The sequence below is a fragment of the Scardinius erythrophthalmus genome, assembly GCF_964197995.2.
Source record: "Scardinius erythrophthalmus genome assembly, chromosome: 3".
Classification (NCBI taxonomy): Eukaryota; Metazoa; Chordata; class Actinopteri; order Cypriniformes; family Leuciscidae; genus Scardinius; species Scardinius erythrophthalmus.
The window spans coordinates 30,573,810-30,595,013 of record NC_138223.1 but is presented as its reverse complement, the minus strand read 5'-3'; the positions used below and the strand labels follow the sequence as shown (position 1 = coordinate 30,595,013).

General features: G+C 36.1%; 2 protein-coding genes across 3 annotated transcripts; one reads left to right on the top strand and one right to left on the bottom strand.

Moving 5' to 3' along the window:
• Window positions 1-4,635: 4,635 nt before the first annotated feature.
• On the bottom strand, window positions 4,636-16,251 carry sparcl1 (SPARC-like 1). Of its 2 annotated transcripts, XM_081361576.1 has the most exons (11): window positions 15,687-16,251; window positions 14,777-14,832; window positions 13,798-13,860; window positions 12,538-13,506; window positions 11,519-11,621; window positions 11,094-11,215; window positions 10,791-10,911; window positions 8,217-8,353; window positions 7,837-7,985; window positions 5,140-5,288; window positions 4,636-4,975 (listed from the first exon to the last, which is right to left on the bottom strand). In XM_081361576.1, the coding sequence occupies exons 2-11, from the start codon at window positions 14,828-14,830 to the stop codon at window positions 4,947-4,949; spliced, it is 1,896 nt and encodes a 631-aa protein (XP_081217702.1). In that variant the 5' UTR covers window positions 14,831-14,832; window positions 15,687-16,251; the 3' UTR covers window positions 4,636-4,946. The 2 variants fall into 2 exon arrangements, with proteins under 2 accessions (XP_081217702.1, XP_081217701.1); XM_081361575.1 differs by lacking the exon at window positions 15,687-16,251 and having other exon boundaries at window positions 14,777-14,874.
• Window positions 16,252-18,080: 1,829 nt separating this feature from the next.
• Window positions 18,081-20,594, top strand: scpp1 (secretory calcium-binding phosphoprotein 1; the record flags this gene model as incomplete). Its single annotated transcript, XM_081361441.1, has 8 exons — window positions 18,081-18,134; window positions 18,232-18,279; window positions 18,371-18,433; window positions 18,982-19,011; window positions 19,119-19,154; window positions 19,264-19,296; window positions 19,406-19,471; window positions 19,552-20,594. The coding sequence occupies 8 exons, from the start codon at window positions 18,081-18,083 to the stop codon at window positions 19,978-19,980; spliced, it is 759 nt and encodes a 252-aa protein (XP_081217567.1). The 3' UTR covers window positions 19,981-20,594.
• Window positions 20,595-21,204: the final 610 nt, after the last annotated feature.

Here is a 21,204-nt window from a genome sequence, read left to right as displayed (position 1 = left end):
AAATTTCACAACATTTAGCCTATTTATAGACTCATATATAGCATATATGTGACCCTGGATCACAAAACCAGTCACATGTCGCACAGGTATATTTGTGGCAATAGCTAACAATTGCATGGGTCAAAATTATCGATTTTTCTTTTATGCCAAAAATCATTAGGCTATTAAGTAAAGATCATGTTCCATAAAGATATTTTGTACATTCCTAACGTAAATATATAAAACATTTATTTTTGTGAGTGAATGCAGCATAATCGCGAACATAATCTGACAACTTTAAAGAAGATTTTCTCAATTTTTGGATTTTTTTGCACCCTGAGATTCCAGATTTTCAAATAGTTGTATCTCAGCCACATATTGTCCTATCCTAACAAACCATACGTCAATGGAAAGCTTATTTATTCAGCTTTCATATGGTGTATAATTCTCAATTTAGGAAAATTGACCCATGTGACTGGTTTTGTGGTCCAGGGTCACATATCAGCCATGCTAACCTACACAACTTTTTAAAAAATACAATAAAATACTAGAATAAAACTACAGCCTAATTTAAAACAAAGGTGTCCAAAAACAAGCTAGAGGGGTGAGGGTAAATTGGATGAACAGCTTTTAGTACAACTGCATTTGATTGAATTGAATTTTAATTCCATTAGAAGGACATTTCATCCCAACCTTGAACCTTGTGCGACTCAAAAAAAATCAATTTACAAGCTGCGTGTAAGCCAGTTACATGGACCAACTGCAGCAGCCTGGCTTAGATGTGCAGGAACACTCATTATCCTTTTCCATGGTCAAATTAAACAATGTTTCAAAAGGGTAGTCAGAACTGAGATGGTTTTGTAGAATGGTATTTTAGCGAACAAGTAAATACGCTCGTTGATTGCGCTGATAAAGTGGCATGAATATTTAATGAGGTCTTCTTTGCCGAGTAAAATTCATCTGAATATTCAGAGCTAGAAAGGGCAGGAAGGTTGTGAGCTTAATGTGAAATCAATAAACTGACAATCTCTGCCAAAACAACTAGGTATGACCTGAGGAGACTGGGCTTCTAATATTGAGGCTTTTCATCTATAGGCTATAAATAATTCATTAATCAAAGTTAAAAGGAAAAAGCAAAAGAAATGTACCAGATTTTAGCTCAGACCAACACACACAAACCCATGCATACCTTTATGATCTTACACAAAGTAGCTAACTATGATAATGCGCCATAATGACACACAATTTTGCAAATGCATGGCATGGTTTCACGTGACCTTTTTCCTCTGTAATTTACAGCAGTGATCGCTAAATGGACAGGATGATACCAGGAGAAAACTCTCACAAAGAGCCGGATGGGGATCAAAGGGGGATGTTTAAGTCAGATGCTACTCCAGTCACACAAACACAATGTCTAACTGCATTCCCTAACAGCACATCTCACATGCACCCTCTTCGTACTCCATTAAAGTGCCAGAGAGCCCTTGAAGTTTCACCTGCTGTACACCATTAGCCGTTTCATCTACTTCATACAATGCTCTGGGGCCACGGCCAAACAAACATGCCAGTGCTAACATTGGTTTTCAGAAGTCGGTGAAGATCATGTTTGAACATCCTCTCCTAAGAGAGTAATTTTAGCATTCAGACGCCTAGCATGTTTTCAAGAACCAGAGCAAGACCTGATGAAACCTCGGGGAGCTTCAAAACAGACTTGCAAATCCATATTCAGAAATATTTGATAAAAGCACACACCAAAAAAAAAAGAACACTTTGAATTCTTACAAAATGTTGAAATATAAGAGTTGTGTTTAATAAATGCTAACTTATCTTAACTAGCCTCAAAGCACCTTAATGCAGTCACGAGCCAACATTGCGCTGATGTTGTGCTGCCCTCTATTGGAAAAGTACTTGCAATGATCATTCTTGTGGGCAGGTGTTTCCATTTCAGGTGTTTAAATCAGTATTTCTAATTATTCATATAGGCTACTCGGAGCTGTAGAAGCATCAGTTTACAGTAGCCTAACTAACACATCCAAGTAATGAGTAAGCCATAAACGTCAAATCTTTTAATTACACTGTCCGCAAATGACATTACATTTGTGCCAAACCTCGAATAGGCTACGCAATGTACCACCATGAATATGAAATATTTGCATTACTGCATTGTTAAGAGGCTGTTTACTGAATTGTCAAAAGCGCGCGTGTTCAAAGTGCGTGTGTGTGTGTGTGTGTGTGTGTGTGTGTGTGTGTGTGTGTGTGTTAAACTGTTTTATTAAATATACGTGTTTATGTATGCTATATAGAAACATAGACACAGGAAATAAACAATGAAAATCAGATAGGCCTACTGTTAAACGGGCCTAAATGTCTTGTGAGAGAGCAAAAACATTTGTGAGAGTGCGCGTGTGGATTTACCTCAGATGAAGACATTCAACAATGTCTGTCTGGGACTACGATAAGTAGTTTACTCTGATTCATTTATATTCGGTTTCTTCCTCGCTCCAAAATCGCTCATAGAAGTAAAATAACCGGCCCCATTTTAAACCAATTTAAGCGTGACGTTGCCGCAAGCGTGCACACTTTCAACTGACGCAGACACTTGACGCATTAAATCGTGACCTATGCGTCTGTTTTTGTTTGCGAAGAATATATTTGTAGCTAAGTAATAAAATTGTAGCTACCGCTTTGCATTGTATTACTCCCACTCCCAGGCCTTTATGTATTAATGAGGACCAATTTGACATTAGAGACAACCGTTTAATCTGAAGACGAATAGAAGAAAATTATATCAAAACATTGCAGTTTTCATATTTATTTCCCTTATTTATAAAAACAAACCTCAGAACAATATCCTCAGAAAACTCCTTATCTAAATGTTAAATGCTAAAATATATATATGCCAGACGAATGTCTTAGGCTACATACATTAGGATTAGACAATCAGTTTTTCTAATTGGAAGAGAAGCTTTAAAGATTGATCAACTGATTTAAACAATTTGAAGACTAAATCAAATATTGATCACTTTGTCTTCAATTTGAAGATTAATTAGTCAAACGCATTGTTCTTTTTGAGTCGTGCCTTTCATAGCTTCCCTTTTTCAATTAGCGTGAAGGCCTATCAATGATCAGCACAGTAAAACACATGCAGATGTTTCAGTGATTTAGAGTATTTCTATAGTCAACAGTAGGCCTATCGTTTGCTTGTCTTTTGCATTATCTTTGTTGTTCCAACTTCCACCAGTGCACTGACCTCAATCTTTTTACTTTTCTCCAGAATCCTTCCTGCAATTTTTTATTTAGACTATATCTTCCTCTGAAATCTGAAATCTTAGCACCAGGTGATCTTATCTTATCAAACCTGACAGAGAGATGCATGCAAAGTCTGTAATCGAACTAAAATTGTTCAGCTCTTTTAAACTGCCTGGAAATTCTGTTTTTGGAGATAGGCCTACTGACACCAATACTCAAAAAAGACTGTGGTAAGAAGGGAAACAAATAGTTCAAAAGTGTGAACTTTTAAGTATTAACTTCTTTTTCGTTTCGTGCGTATTGACTATCTTTTTTTTCTATTCATTCATCTTACAGAAAGAAAAAAAAAAAGAGGAAAAACACAGAGCATTTGTCCATCCATCCACCAACAACTTAAAGGAGCTTACAAGTATCTCATACAGCTTTAGGTGACATGTATTTCCTCATTCTAATCATTTTAGTACATATTTCTGATTTTACGTGCTACAAAAACTGATTATACAAGGTTATTCGAGATCATTGTCCTCAAATGATGAAGTACTGTTTATTGCATTGAGACTGTGAGATGATAAATGTCCATGCATCAACCGCTCACACAGAAGTCATTGAATTGTGCTGCACACTTAGGCACACAGTTCTGACCAAAGTAATTTAATGACTTCCTAAGGGTTTGTTCCAGACAGTTTTTTATTTGTTTTAATTACAGTGGTCATAACCCACACATTTCTTTTCCAAACACAGTAACCAATGTAAGTGTGCATAACAAAGCTTCCAAGGCTTGTGACAGAGGACATAAAACTTGCTATGCAAATTGAACCAGAACTTTAATGATAAGATATTATCAGTTATCAATTTTTAAGGAAGTCATGTTTAAGATTTATTTTACATGAGTATATAAAAAAATGCTTAATGGATTAAAAAAATCATTCTTGATTCATTCATTTAATCATTAATTCAAAGCTCCAGGTAGCTTACAATGATGCACTGAGAATTCTGCTGAGAAGACCACGCTGGTGTAGTGCCAGTGAGATGTTTGTGGCTGCAGGTGTTAATACACTGCAAGCCACATTGAGAAATGTTATGTACAAATTTATATGTCGGCTAAATAACTCCGAGAATTACATAATTATGGCATTGACCAGCATCAAGTTTAGCACTACACGGTATAAGTCTAAGTTATGGAAGCATTGGTATAGTTGTCTCCTCTGAAGTTTTTATTGTATTGTGTGTACTGTCTTGTTTTTTATTTGGACCTGTGAGTCTGCAATAAAGTTATTATTATTATTATTATTATTATTTATTAATATAATTTGGAATAAATATGTACCGGTAGGCTAATTGTTCAGCAACAAGCACATATAAGAGTGGCATTTCTCTTCATTATCTGAAATAATTTGGAAACATTTTTATAAAATCACTTTTATTTTGTTCTTTTATTCACTATGTAAACTTTTCCCTCACTGGAATGCATACAAAAACACTCAAACTAAAAACTGTTTTTTAGCTAAATCATTAACTATAGTTCATTTTATTAATAACCAATATGCTACACAATATAATGCATAAAAAATAAAAGAGTTTTAGATATTCTTGTCCATCCTGATCATTACACATAAAAAAACAGTACCATTTCACTGAACAAACAGACCTCCAGAATTATCTATATCTTTCTTCAAAGATAACAACCTTCAGTTGCTCCTTTTGCAACTCAGAGATGCTCAGAACAGCAGATTAGAATCCATATCCTCTGTGGGAATGAAAATATAGAGAAATTTGAAAAACCAACCTGGGTTGTTTATAAAGTTTTTGATTTATTTAAAAAGTGTGCATAAATAATGCATTTAAAGAGAAGGATTAATACATTTAAAACTCTTTGAGCTGTTTAAGGCAAGGCCTTTAAAATCCTCCTACCTTCTTTAATGCCAAAGCAGCTGCACCACTCTTTGAAGGAGACTAGTTTGTCCTTGTCAGCATCACACTTTTGGAAAAAGACAGAGGTGCAATGCTCCATGGGAACCAGGGGAACGCGCAGAGGAGCCAGCTCAGAGTGAGAAAGAATCCTGCAATAGTATTATAAATATTCACTGGTGAAAAAAAAACCTACTTTATATCATGATTCAGGTTTTGTCAATTTGTCATGAGGACAAACATGAATTAACAGAAGAAAGTTAAGAAAGTCTTGTAATTAACATACTTCATTTCCACACAGTTCAATGGGGTTTTATAGAACCCTAAGGGTTCTTGACTTTGTGCTATATGTGACCCTTGACCACAAAACCAGTCACATGGGTCAATTTTCTGAAATTGAGATTTATACATCATCTGAAAGCTGAAAAAATAAGATTTCCATTGATGTATGGTTTGTAACGATAGGACACAACTATTTGAAAATCTGGAATCTGAGGGTGCAAAAAAATCGAAACATTTAGAAAATCGCCTTTAAAGTTGTCCATTTATGTTCGCGATTATGCTGCATTCACTCACAAAAATAAATGTTGTATATCTTTACAGTAGGAATTGTACAAAATATCTTCATGGAACATGATCTTTACTTAATATCCTAATGATTTTTGGCATAAAAGAAAAATCGATAATTTTGACCCATACAATGTATTGGCTATTGCCACAAATGTATATTTGTGGCAATAGCCAACAATACATTGTATGGGTCAAAATGTGTGCGACTTGTGACTGGTTTTGTGACCCAGGGTCACACATATGGCAAAAAGGTTCTATATAAGGAGAAATGTCTTAAATGATTACATAAATACTTCTGCGTTTGACAGGTTATTTATTTAAAAAAAAAATCTAGTGACAATGTATGTTTACGACCTGTTTAATTCATGAAATTTAATTACAATTAAATGTATACAATAACAAAAGTAATTAATTAAAACTAAATCCGTGAAAAGATCCCATGATGGGTGCCTGACAAAACCCTTTAGGTTCTATATAGAACCTTTTCTTTAAAATCACAAACCAACACAAGATTCTTAAAACTGCAGTGTGTAATTTTCTTATATCCAAGCAAGGCTTGACTAATGCTGCCTTCACGTGCTATGGAAAAGATGATATTTTCCACTTGTGAACTGGTATTTACCAGTGTGTTGTGTTCAAGTGCTTTTGTTGTCGTAATGTAGTACCCGCAAGGTCTGTGTCAGTAGAGTATCTTTTTTATCTTTACAAAAAAAAAAAAAAAAAAAAACCTTAAGTGTGGTGCTTTCTGATGATTAAAACATTATTAATAATAAAAAAAAAAATAAAACATGACATAAAATGATTAAATATGAACCAAGGAAATTGCGGCGAAGTTGAAAATTGAGTGTTAACGCATTATATTACAATCGTTAATGACACAACATTGCTAACAGTATCCTAACAGTATTCAAGACTCTTGCGTTGCTCTCCGCCATTTTGAAAAGGTCAAAGGTTATCTCATCTCGGCAACTCGTGCATCAAAATATTCTACGAGTTGCCCAGTTGAAAATACCACATGAGGGGGTGTTCATGTGCATTTTCCATGTCGGCTTTTGGTATTTACCATAATTACCATAGCACGTGAAGGCACCATAACACCTGCCAACCCGCCAAATGCAGGTGGATTTTCAATTGATTTTTCAATTGTAGTCTTTTAAAAATACATCTGAAATAATAAACTAAGTGCAATCTAGTGTTTTCAAAAATATTTTTTATCCCTGGCCCTATCCCTGTGTCCCTTTACTCACTGGTTGAATTTGCTCCGGATTAATATTGTTGGTGTTACTTACAGGGCTTGAATTTTGGCATGAGATTGCACGTATTGAGCATATGTTTACTCATTCCTGCAGATTTTGTGCTCACACCCAAAGTGTGTGCACATAAAGACATTATTGGCTATATAAAACAGTATAATGGGTCCGTGCATCAGATCTTAAAGTGACAGCAGCCTAATATACCTGCTGCCTAATTATAAGATATTTTTTTTAATATCTCTATGGCAGATTTTCCCTATGGTATCGATGTCAAAATTGTGGCCAGTGAAAATGATGAGTGGCTAGTAACTTCATAAAACCACTAGCCACAGTGGCTGGTGAGAAAAAAAGTTATTATCAAGCCCTGTATTCCAGTGTAATACATCTAAGTAACTGATTCACAGGCAGATTTTCCCCGAAAGCACACGCTGCAGCTTTAAGGCCTCCGTCTCAAAGGCTGACCAGTGACGTGGAGGATACTGGCGCTGAATGTTTCTTTTTCTGTAAATGTCCCTCAACCACATCCTCACACCAGCTAAAAATATTACTGAACCTCCTGTATGAGTAAGTTCGAATTAGAATAGTCTCAGCCTCAGACGTCTTGCCCACGAACTGCTCATGAACCATTCACAAATGCACTCCAAAATGGCAAGCATTTCCCAAAATCGCACTGATCTGATTGGGTAGCTTTAAGCAATTTCAGAAGTGTGCAGATATTTTTATCAATCTTTTAGCACAGCGTATGGCTCCGCAAGACTGGCATTTAACAGCCAATATAAATGTCAAGTGAATTTATCAAGATAATTGGGGTTTCCCCTTTATGATAAGCAAAACAATATTGCAAGACGAAATTTGTACAGAACCTCAGCCACCCCACCTGTCTGAAGGATGTTGGTCCATTTGTGCAAACTGCCAGTGCACTGGATAGATGTACATGTTGTAGTTCTTCTCAAAGTCCTGCTGTAGAAGCTCGACGGGGTGATCGCCTGCATGAAGACGCCTCTCGCTCTCATAGATCTTCTGAACCTGTTGAGCAGAGCATTCATCATCTGTAATCCATTCACATTTGATGGTTTAGATACAGTCAAGAGCTATTTTCCAAAGAAGTACATCTACGTTTATTTTTTACTGTCAGAAGTTGGGGAGCTGAGTGAAATCTGTCTCCAGTTTCTTGTCTTAAATATACTATTTGTCTCTTTTGGAGACATGCAATATCTAAATAAATAACCGTCTGTCCAGTATCACTGATATACATACCCTGATTCTTTGTTTAGCTGTGAGAAAGCCAGGAGACATGGAGTCATGCTCGTATAACTGCAGAAGCACGTTCTTCAGCCAATCCCGCATACGCAGAGGGAACTGCACCAGCTCTGACTCTAGACATGGAGCAATAACTGCCAGGAGAAATAAAAATAGACAAAAATTAAACAACAGAAGATATATATTGAGTGCAGAGTTGGTCGAACTTAAATTGGTTACATTTGGTTGCGGGGCCAAAAATAAATGTTGCGTTGTATCCAAATATATTAACCCTTAAACGCATACCTCAGGTCTTTAGTGACCCGGGACGTAATTCACTATCCTCCTCCCCATTCATTTTTTAAAGTTAGACTTTAACCTTCCCAGTATTCCTCAATCAATTCATTATACACAGTATAACAAGAAAAAAAATATGAAATCATAAAATAATGCCTATTTTCCCATTGATTTTTTGCAAAGATTGTATATGGTATACATGAGTGTAAGTAGCTATATATATTTTCTACAACAAATTTAATCTTTGATGACTGAATAAGTGCAATTCACCTTTATTTCACAAGGTGGCAATGTCTAATATACAATGATGAAGTGACGTTTCACTCATAGTTACCACAGGCAGAAAACAAAAGAATAGGAAGTATCATCAGCAAAACTTGAAATGGCTCAGCGATTTACTACAAGTAGCCTACTGAACGCAATCAAATATTAGAGTCACTGTCACTTGATGGTGGATCTGGTGAAGGAGCTGTCAGCAATCAAAATATTGATTTTAAAGATGTTGAAAATGATTTTTCATAACTGAAAAAAAGCCCTCATAATTGAATTTTGAGAATATGTTTGAGATCGCGAATATGAGCCAGATGCTGAATGTAGGCTACTGGAAATGAGCTCTGACGAGGACAGTGACAATGATATAAATTCTGCTCAAACAGAACCCTTCCAAGTTCCAAAAGTGTTTCAGAGCTCCGTACGTATGGAGCGTTTCATAGTGTTTGAACTTGGACTCAAGAAATGCGGTCAGTGCTTAACTCGAGTTCAGTGAAGTTGGCAATATATTCGAATTTCCCAGATCATTTTCATGAGCTAAACGTTAAAACACAAATGACACTATTTACAATCACAGTAACCTAGTCAACGAGCTACAACCCAATTGTCCTCAAAACGAGCTTTAATATAAATTTGTTGAAAATTGAGAGACAAGTGTGAATAAGGGACCGTCTGCAAAGTGCAAAACCCAAAACCCTTTTGCACATTTTATATTATTAAACATATTCAGGAGCTTCACTGTGAGTGACATATAGTGTCACCAAATTCAGTTCACACATCACTACTCCCCTGCTGGTTATACTACAATACTTAGTTTGACAAACTGCATTTGGTGTGTTACAGTGAAGTTATTGAATATTTTTCATAATATAAAATGTGCAAAAGCAGTGTAGTATGACCAGTGGGAGAACGCCGCTGACAAAACCAGTAATGCAGGTTTGAGAGGTGGCACCCTGACAAATCTCACAAGAATCACGACTTGCTTTACGACACGTCACATACATCAACAACATATGTAGCAGCCTCTATGGAAGACACTAGCACGCATTTCAGACGTGAACCTCGAGTCGACGAAGAAAACGCGGTCGGAAGAGTCAAGGAAAAGAAACCGACGGCTCTGCGTGAGTGGTATTTACGACAGTAACGTTAAATGCAAGTACTCCACAGCGACTCTAGGGGTCGCTGTTGGAGAAAAATGGAAATTGCATAGTGTGCCTTTAAAGGAGAACGCGCATAGGTTTAGTTACCTATGATAACGCGCGTGAACTCGACAATCGATTACTATAGACTTCGACCGAAAACAGGATGTAAATACAGGTATGTGCGCTGGCTGAAATAACATCATTTTTATTCATATCTTTCACATCTACTGCAGTCAGATTCACCCGTGATCACTCTGAAGGAATCACTCACATGGCTGGGCACTTGTAATGACACATCAAGGATGTTAAGAGGCTAAAAGCAGGTTTAAAACTTGCCCCATTGAAGTCAACAGGGTGCAAATTTTAAAAAGAGGATAACACGGTGTAGGCAACACCGATTTTTGTCGTTGTTCTCTGTATTGACAGCACTCCAAATGTACAAAAAAATTAGCTCAATGTTAAAATTGACCGGAGTTCTCCTTTAAGCACTGACCGCATTCCTTTATATTTGAGTCCAAGTTCAAACACTAAAATAACTGTAGATATACATAAGTGTATAGAACTTATGATATTAAATGAAATGGAAATATTAAATAGTAATACTAATATGGATACCTCAGAAAATTATTCTAGATTTTAAATGCAGACTTTAGTGTCTTGCTAAATCAAAATGTAATTTCGGAGAAATTGCTGAGATCTCTTTGAAAACTACATCTAAAACACAAATACGTAGGCTACATCTCTTCGGACACACAATATTTATAGGGGCTTTTTCTAATGAGAAACATGGTTTGCTAAAATTATTAATCACATTAGCATCACTGCCAACCACATTTTACATCTCATGTGCTAACAATTAAAATAAGCAAAAAATATTTCTTACATTTGCAGGACCCAGTGTAGTCCAGGTGAAGTCTGTGGCCTATTTTGGTCCCGTCAAGGCTACACTTGGTGGCAAAGAGCTGACAGGATGTGTCATATGTCTTATTGTCAGTTCCGCAAACCTAAAGTGAAGATGTCCCGATGCCAACAGCTTATTATTAGCAATTTTTTCATTTTTCATTTAATCAATATATGTTACTTAAGTTTGATCAGTAATGAAATAAATATTTGGAAATAAAGCCATTTTATTGTAATCAGTTGAATTAAGATTAACATATTAATTTGCTAGATAACACATACTTACATGGTCAAAATCATTTACACTGGGAGGACATTCTGACGGCTCCTGACACACACAGACGGGCTTGTTCTCATCGTTCATTTTGCATGTCTTTCCTCTTTTACAGCGAAAGTTCTCACAGGGGTCTGGATAAAACAATGAAAGAATGTGCAAATATTCTATAAAATACTGTGTATCCTCAGTTCAGGCTTCCACTGCTGCTTTAAAAAGGCTCTCAGAGAGACATCTAATAAAGGTTATATATAACCACCCTGTAAAAAAGCGCCAACATTCCTTTGCATCTGTTGGTTTGGATAGAGCATAAACCAGGGGCTAAGGCTCTCATTGACTTCTTAAGCCAGGTCTGTTTAACAGTCTGTTAAAGAAAAACTCTGCTCAGCAAATTCCTAATAAGAATTTGGCTCTATGGAGACAGAAACAACACTCACCAGCTGGCTCCCCCTGTCTGCTGGGCCGATGTGTGGGCCGAATGTCAGGGTAAAGCTCCATAGTGGCCCTAATCTGTACAGGATTCATCCCCACCAAACGAGTCTGTAAAGAGGCACAACCAATTTTTTAAACACATTAAACTAGTGCACCTGCTTACACTTTTCACCATTTTCCATATAAGCTATTTTCCTGTGAATGTGTGAGACTTCCGATCCATTGCCGCTATATGGTAAACTAGTAGAATAACAAAGTGCAGTAAAAGGTCTATAACTATTTCCACACACAAAACAGATAATTATGATGTTGATAATGAATTAAAACAATAGGAAAACAAATACAAGTTTAAAACTGGAAGCGGTTGACAGTGATAACAAAAGCAAATGTGACATAAAAACGCGATCGAAACCATGCCATTTTAACAGTTTTTTGGACTTGTCTTTGAGCTCTTTTATCTTGACTCATCTTTTGGCACATTCAGACAGACTAAAATCATTGAGAAGCTCTGGTAATAATTACTTTACCCCACCTCTCCATTTTAAACTAATCCCGTCCGAATAGGGTTATTCACGGGATTCGTACCCGAACGTACCTTAGTACGTCAGACAACCGAACATATGGAGCTGGTTAAGTGATGCAAACTCCAAAATATATTGGTTTACTAATCATGCACTATGGGAAAAAGTGTTTAGGTCATAACATAATTGTGCAAAGAGCCATGTGAAAACAAGTCTTTATTAAAGCTGCAAGCAGCGATGAAAAGGGCCCTCGCACCCGTGCCACCGCCACCCGGCGGCTTTAGGAAAACAGAGCACGGTGGGCAGTATGTAAATATAGGAGGAAGTCATTTGAATTTGCCACACTTCCTGCTACCAGCAGGTGGCTCAAATCTACAAAGCGCACATATGTGCAGAATATAAGCTACCAGAGCTTGTCAAAGCTTACAGTCTGGTTGTATTAATCTAGAAAATCACACTTTTTATATTTTATAATAACAATGTATGTGCGATGCATTTGGTACCCATTTCCCATTCTTCTTTTTGGATTTAGGCTCTGTGTTTTCAGTGGGCTCCACCACTTTTTCTGGGTCTTGCATCTGTGCACGTTCCTCATCGGCTTCCGTTGCACTGGCTTGGTCACTCTGCATTTTCTCCAGCTGCTGGTTGTTTCGCTGCTTCTTGGCTTTGGCCTTTCCATGTGTATTACTTTCATTCTTCTGCTTCTTCTTCTCCTTCTTTGCCTTCGTGCCACTAGAAAGAATAGTGGTCTCAGGTTCAATGCTGTCCCTCTCATCCTGTTGATCACTCTTCTTTTTTTCATTGTCATTCTCAGAGTCTTGAAAAGGCTCTTTCAGCTCATCTTGTGTTTGCTCTGCTGGCACTTCCTGTTCCTCTGCAATGTCCTCTGAGTCGCTGATGGATTGCTGGGAATCATAGTCCACCGTGGCTGTGGGGATCACATCTTCGATTGTTTCTGCCGCATATTTTTCCATAGCGTTGATGGATGAAGCTTTGGTCTCCTCTAGCTTGATGGATAGTGGCTGTGAAGCATCACGGTCAGCTGCATAGTCCAAATCCATAGGTATTTCTGACTCAGTACTGCTGTCAGTCTCCTTTGCATCCTCACCTTCACTCTCAGTTACATCTTCATTCTCCATTGTAGATTCTCCATTTTCCTTTCCCTCCTCCTCCTCCTCCTCAATCTCCTTAACTTCTTTGTCTTTTTCTGGACTGTCATCATCACCTTCATCCTCCTCCATAGTTTCCTCTGCCTCCTCAGAGACCTGCAGGAGTTGAGTCAGTGCCTCCTCACTCAGGAGCAAAGGTGTATTCTTCTCACCTCCCTCTGAACCTTCAAGCTCTTCTGCCCCCACTTGCTTCATCTCCACATGGCTTTCATTCTCTTCACTCATGTCCTCATCCTGAGAGCTGGACTCAAAAGGCAGAAATGTGGGCAGAACTCCATCCTTACTGTCACGAAGCTTCACTGACTTAAAAATAAAAATTGTAAAAAAAAATAAAAAATTGAAGTACATATAATTAGTGTTAGAATTAGTGTTAAATCGGTTGAGTGAATAATTCAATGACTCATTCGTAAAGACAGTCAGTTGTTTTTTTTTCCTGAATGCATGTTTTTTTAAAACGTATTTAACTGTTTAAAAGTCACTGAAAAAACCCCACCAAACATGCACACAAATATAAAATTACATAGACAGTAAAAAGTCCTCAAATTCGAGAATTAACTGTTTATATATATAAAATTCTAACTTTTTAAGAATCACCTGCTCTTGTGGAGTTGGGTTGGTTTTGACATGCTGATTTTTTCCTCGAGGCTTACTTTGTACCTAAAAAAAAGAGAAAAAAGCAACTTAGCCTTTTGTTTTGGTTTATGAAAGTTAAGGCTAAGCTGTCAAACAGCTTTCATTTTACCATTTCCATGTGGCAAAAAGTGTTAATTTTTTTTTTATATATATATAGTTTGCATACATGTGCCACACATGCACACATCACCGCACATGATGCTATCTTTACAGAACCAACTGTATTTACCCAGACAGCAATCTTGTTTCAGCTGCACGACTCATACAATTACAACATATTGCTTTTCATGTAATCTCCTTCCAACTCAATTGTTTGAGATTATCTTTTCAAAACCGCTCTAATTTCCTGGAGGAATGCAAATATTATTTCAGAGAAGTATTGTCTTTCATACCCTGATAAGCAACTAATGTTGAGAGTCCACTTACATTACATTATCCTAGCTGAATTGCAAAACATGCCTCAGTCTTATGATTTAAGTGAGGCATTTTGTCATTTTAAAGCTACACAATTATCCTATCACCAGCCATGGGACCGTGGGATTGATTTACTGCCCAGCAGAACTCCATTTAAGAGTTAGTCCACTCCCTTTCCAATCCCAAGAGTAAGGCCATGGAAAAATATATAGCCATGTTTGTGATAAGCGGTGTCAAACCCTCTCGGTTGACCCTGGTCATATATTACAACGTATTTCATTACTGCTTACAATGTTCCTGCTGATTTATCTGTACACTTATCATTTGATTGGCTTTCTAAAATCTCCTTTTCTCAAATTCCCAGTACACATACTTGTTTTTTTAACTAAGTTCTTGGAAACATATTTTGGGTTGGTGTTTGATTTCGTTTGGCTCTTTGACCTTTGGACATGATGCTGTAGATTCTGATTAAGATAAGGATTTTATAAATGAATGTTGGTGCTGAATGTTTGGATATTTTACTTACATAAGCAGCCAGTGCAGAGATCAAAAAGCAGAATAGAAACAGGTCTTTCTTCATTTCTAGAAAAACAAACATAACATACAAACATAATTTGTATGGATGTGACCACAGTCCTGTGTCCTATCTTAAAACTTCCTGAAAAACTTGAAGTGTCTTGATCTCCCCATTCCCCATTCCCTATTCTTTTTATCTAAGAATTCTGCTTTACTGCCCTCTGGGCCGTTCTCACACAGGGTTCAGAGTTCTCCATCTGTATGCTGGACGTACCCCTGCCATGACACCCCGGCATAAATCAACCACCTCAGTTGTCGTGGCAACAGGGCCCAAGAGATGAGCCCTGCTCAAAAGTCACATTCAAAGTCCGGAGGGGCAAAGCAAACATCAGAAGCTACTAGACTGGAAAAAGAGTTGACTAAGTACACAAGCTTTTTGCCTCCTGCACAGAGACAATATGCCCATTATAGGCCATGTTGATGTGGACAATGGCTTGGGTGCAATGGTTTGAACTGAAGATACTGCTCTCCTGAAGATGATAAATAACTTTTCGTTATTTAATTACATTTCTTTTTTTCTGATACTATTTTGTCTGTAATATTCAGGTTTAAGACAGAAATGCAAATAAAACTTAAAATTCTCAACAATGACTTTTTTTCCGAATATTTATCATATCAAATACTTAGAAAACGTAAAAAAAAAAAAAAATAGATTAAAGTTTTACTCTCTCTACACAGCAAATAAAAATTCAAATAAATGGCAATATGTATATTCTTAATGTGATTAAGCATGATTTAATGATTTGCATCATGCATACAGGTTTTTTATTTATTTATTGTTTACACTACCTTATTATTTCAGAAGTGATCCTTCAGTTAATTCAATTACAGTAACGAGAAATTGGAAATTTGACACTTACCTGAGCTGTGAGGTTGCCGGTAGAATTGGGGGGAATGTTTAAATTTCACGTTGCAGAAAGTCACCGAGAGGCAGTCAGTCAAAGTACCTCTGACTCCCTTATGCCTCCCCCTCAGCACTGTTTATCAGATTCCCTTCATCTGTACTGGGCCACAAAGAGAGACAACCAACTGAAGCTTCAGAGGGGGTGGGGTGGGGTGAAGAACAGAGAGATGGAGAGTGACACGAAAATACACCGTAATACTTTGAACTAACTTTCCATTTTATTACCAGTTTTGGATTACATTTTATTTTAACAGTCTAGTTGTGCTCTTCCAAAATATTTAATAAATCTAGAAAAACACATTAGAAACCCTGCTGGTACTTGACAGATTGTCACACCCATTTGAACAGCCCTGGGACAGGGAATTTTGACATTCAAAGCGCCACCTGTAGATGGCGGCCAGTGCTTTTGCAGACCTTGAATCTTTGCCAACTGGTTTGCCAATCAGCGTGTTTTATTAACTGTGCACCAATTTAGATTTTTTAGGTTTATTTAAATAAAAATAAACATTAGGCCTACACACACGTTGGGTTTTCATGTTTTATGGGGACTTAGATATGATTTTATACTGTACAAACTGTATATTCTATCCCTAAACCAACACATCACAATTTTTTTTTTTTTTATATATATATATTCAAAAAACATCACGCCGTATGATTTATAACCTGTTTTCCTCATGGGAATAAAAAAAAAAAGTATTTCGGATATTGCCATCTTTGTGGGGACATTTTTCCCCATAATGTAGGGTTTACCTGGAACACACACACGTCTGGTTCGCCATCTTTGTGGGGACTCTCCATCGATGGAATGATTTTATACTGTACATACTGTATATTCTTAAAGAACTTTCTATTGATCAAAGAAAAATGAAATGTATCATCCCGGTTTATGTTATAATTATATATTTTATATATATATATATATATATATATATATATATATATATATATATATATATATATATATATATATATATATATATATATATATATATATATATATATATATATATATATATATATATATATATATATATAAATAAAATGTGATATATATGTAATATATCATATATATATGTATGTAATATACATATATATATGTATATATATGTAATGTGTTATATATATTTTGTGATCAAATAGAATTTAAAGTAATTTAAAAGATTGCATTGTACACTACAAAACTTGGCATATTCTTAATCAGTTTTAACAATAACACAATCAACCTTAACTATTCTGGAAATCTAATAATAATAATAATAATAAATCTCTTTAAGTTAGATCTCTTAAATATTAGACCCTTTCTCTCTTATCTTTGTACCATCTACCCTTTCCACATTCACCTTTCTCAGGAAATCTAATTATAACTGCAAGCAAATTCCACTTAAATTGCAAGAGCTGCATATTCATTTGTGAACTACTGTGCATCGTTTTATATTTCCTCTGCCCCATTATCAGCAAACATCTCGGAGCACAGCTCTATGTGGGTTTTTGGGTACACTGCAATGATTAAATGAGTAAAATTGTGAGGAATGTTTGTAAAATGGAAATATTCCACTCTCCGCCAAGGCAGAAAACAAAAACAAAACAAAAACAGCAGCACTCCAAATATGGAGCTCCAGGAAGTGGTGATGTAATCACTTTAGCAAAAGAAATATGGGATGTTAATATAGGATTATTTTATAAATTATGTTTTATAAGCATAAAACGAATGATACCATTTCTTGTTTTCAATAATACATCCATAAGGTGCATGATAAACAGAATTTATATAAGGTATACACAGCACAGTAGTAGTCTATGAAAAAAAAAATAGGAGGTTGGAATGCTCTCATTATGGACTTCCTGTCCCAGTGTGGGACCAGACTGTACTCTTACTTAGTATTTAGAGGCCACACACCCTATAGTTTAGCATCCTAAAATAGACACGTACAGGAGAGGAAGTTTGGGTGAGCGCACACTGTAGTGTGTCATTGCATTATGTAAACATTCTTACTGTGGCACTCTCATTTTCTTGTATTCCAGCTTGAGTTAATGTGCCCCCACAGTAATCTGAGTGTTGGCGAGCAGGAAGTGATGCTGTTACCTTAATGAAGAGTCAGCCTGTTAAATAGCGCTTTCTCTAGACATTCCATTAAATTCAGTCTATAGCTTTAGCTATAAACACTCGTTCATTTACTCGATCTCCTCTGCTTTCTTGGACTTTGCATTTGGACTAAAAGAAGAGCAAGGTAAGGTCCTCAAACCCTATTTATTATTTTTACGTAAAAGGTTTCAAAAACTCTTAAAACATAATAATAAATACTAATCAGAAATATAGATTTTAATCTTCAGATTTTTGTATTTCAGAATGAAACCTGCCATACTGATTCTATGTCTGCTGGGAGCAGCCTATGCGAATCCCGTGAGTATGCAGTGAATAACCTAAAAAAGCATTTAAAAGGTCTTTCCATACGTTTCAAGGGGTAAAGATTTTTCCTTCTTTGAATTATATCACACAGATCTTGCATAAAATGGCTATGGAGATGATTCAACATGCATCCAACTCTGTAAGTGATGCTGGGTTTAATTTCAAGAAACTTTGGGTTAACTTTAAGAGTGCTTTAAGTAAACCTGTTCTTATAATCTTTTATATTCCAGTCGGAAAGCTCTTCAATATCTGAATCCTCCGACCAGAGCAATACCTCAGAACCTTCAGAAGAGGTACGCTTCCAGTCAAATTCCACGTCATGTATGCAAAAATAAACTTAAATGTGTATCTACACGGAGAGACAGCTGCACTGTAAAAAAATATATGATCAATAAGTTATGACAACATACAATTTTACATTGCTTTAAATAAGTTAAGCAATTTTTTACTTTTTCTTTTAAGTTATACAAGATTCTTTTTCTTTTAAGTTATACAAGAGCTCATTCTTAAAGTCAGTTTAATGTAATTTAAGTTCAAATGACTTAAACATCCGAGTTGATTGTACTTAATTTAAGGCAGCAACTTTTTTTTTCTTTTTTACAGTAAGTGTATGTCTTCGCAGTATAACAAAAAATAGTTCTCTCACCTGATATCATATAGGACAATATCTGTATTTGCTCACACCAAGAACATCCAACTATATAGGCTACTAATGCATGTATGTAATGCAAAAGTTCTGCTGTGAAAAAACAGGAAAAAAACTTTAGACTTTTAATAGTCTTTGCCTTTATGAGGTCAAACAATATTAATTCATAATAAAAATAAATTATTTATTTTACAGAAGTCCAAGGAAAATGTCTCCGACAGCAATGTAAGTGCAAAGACTATTAGGCCCATGTCAACAAATTGAATGACTATACTAAATATATTTCTGTGAAGGATATAGACTCACTTCATTTTCTCTTTTTTTCTTGACAGAGCTCAGAATCGCTTGAATCTGACTCGGATGAAACGGTATAAATAATAATTACTGTTCATATCTTTTCACAAATTTACAAAACCACTAAAAGGATGAATATGGCTGAAAATTTCAATGTTTTTTTTTTATCATTTTTGTTTCAAGATGGAAAGCGAAAGCCATTCTGTGGAAAATCTGGTAAGTTATGTTGCTCTAATCTAACAAAGAAAAAGCTCGAAAGCCTATACATTGCATAGAAATGGATTCTCTGTTTATACGGTCCTATGTTTTATCTACGCTTATCTAGATTGGAAAAAGCGAGACTGCACTGACATCGGATAACACTCAAAGCAGCAAAGAGAATGTCCGTAGGGTAAGGAACATCGAACTGTATGCATCATACAAAATGTGTGGTTACACTAGAATAATGACCATCATGATGCATTCACACAGGGCTGGATCTACACCCTCAAATGGGTCCATACGAACAACAGCGGCAAAGTGCAAGGGACCAGCCAGCCGGACATCAAATCCACCAGTGATGCATCAAAAAAAAGCGAAAGCAGTGAATCAAGTGAAAGCCAGGAAACGGTTGTTCTGAGCACAAAGGAAGAGAATAACGGTGCCGACACAAGTGAAAGCATTGAAGGTACTGAGTATAGTACAAGCAACAGCAGCAGCAGCAGCAGCAGCAGCAGCAGCAGCGAAAGCACCGAGTCCAAAAGCAGTTCAGTGGAGAGCGAAAGTCGCTCAACTGAGTGCCTTCCCGGGGCTGACAGCCAAGAATGTGACAGCGAGGAAGCCTTTCCTCAGGATATCGGTGATGATGGTGCAACCGTCCCTTTCAATGGCTTCCTAATGCCTGATGTCACTGAGCCCTAGCAGCAGTTTAAGACATGATCTTATGACTCAATGCTCTGATATCTGCAAGTGGAAATCCCAGGAACATATTAAAATGGGAATGTTCTAATAAGAAAAATATTTAAAGGAGGGTATGTAAGGAAATTGATAGAATAATAATATAAACCATTAAGTAAATGTTAATAATAATATTTTTAAGGTACCTCAGTCTAGATCATTCTTAACTTAAAATTAAAAATGTATTATAGACATACATTGATATTTTCTTTTTATACTTTACCATATTGTTAACACTTTACAATATAGTCTCATTTGTTAACATAAGTTAATGCATTAGCAAACATGAACTATAAAGGAGCATTAACAAACATGAACTATAAAGGAGCAATATATTCTTACAGAATTGATTTACCTTTATTAATGTTAATGTGTATTGACAGTGCATTAACTAGTGTTTATCTTAAAAATGTATTAAAATTGTAAAATGTAAAAGTATTGTTCATGTTAACTAATGCAGTTACGAACGAAAAATGATTGCAAAGTGTTACCGAATTGTGTGCAGAATTGTTTGTTTTATTATTATTATTTATAGATTTTATAGTCATTTATTTTTACTGTTGGTATTAACCATTTTCAAATAAAGTAAAGAAAAAGTATGCCGTTGTTTGCACGAGTGCTGTTTTTCCCCCAGGAACTCTTGCTAAAAAGTTGCAAACGCAAACACTTCCACATTCATAAAATGAAAGAGTTGCCCTAATGCAATCCAAGAGTAATTACCAACTTCATTGCCTATAATTTCACAGATTTAGCTCATACCTTTGCAAGAGCATGCCTAAACATTAAACAATAAAAATGTGTATAGAGAGCTGAAATGACTGTTGTGTAAAATCAAGCTATGAAAGAGCACTTTCAGCAGAAAGGAATATTGCAACAATTATGTGTGTGATTGGCTTATATTTACAAGTAATATATCATGTCTGTCAAACACATGTCATTACTGTTTTGATACCACAAGATGGTGGCAAACTTTAAAGAACAGAGGTGGGGTTTCCCTAGGAAGAACATCATGAACTCACACAAACATTACACACTGAGCGGGACTTTCTGCTGTTTCATGTGTGCTGCTTTTGGCAGAGGGATAAAGATTCCAGAATGAGGGTTTAGACATTGTAAGTTTGTTAATTACTGTATAATTAAAATTACTGTTTTATGGTTCAATCTTCAGATAACAGACTAAACACCATT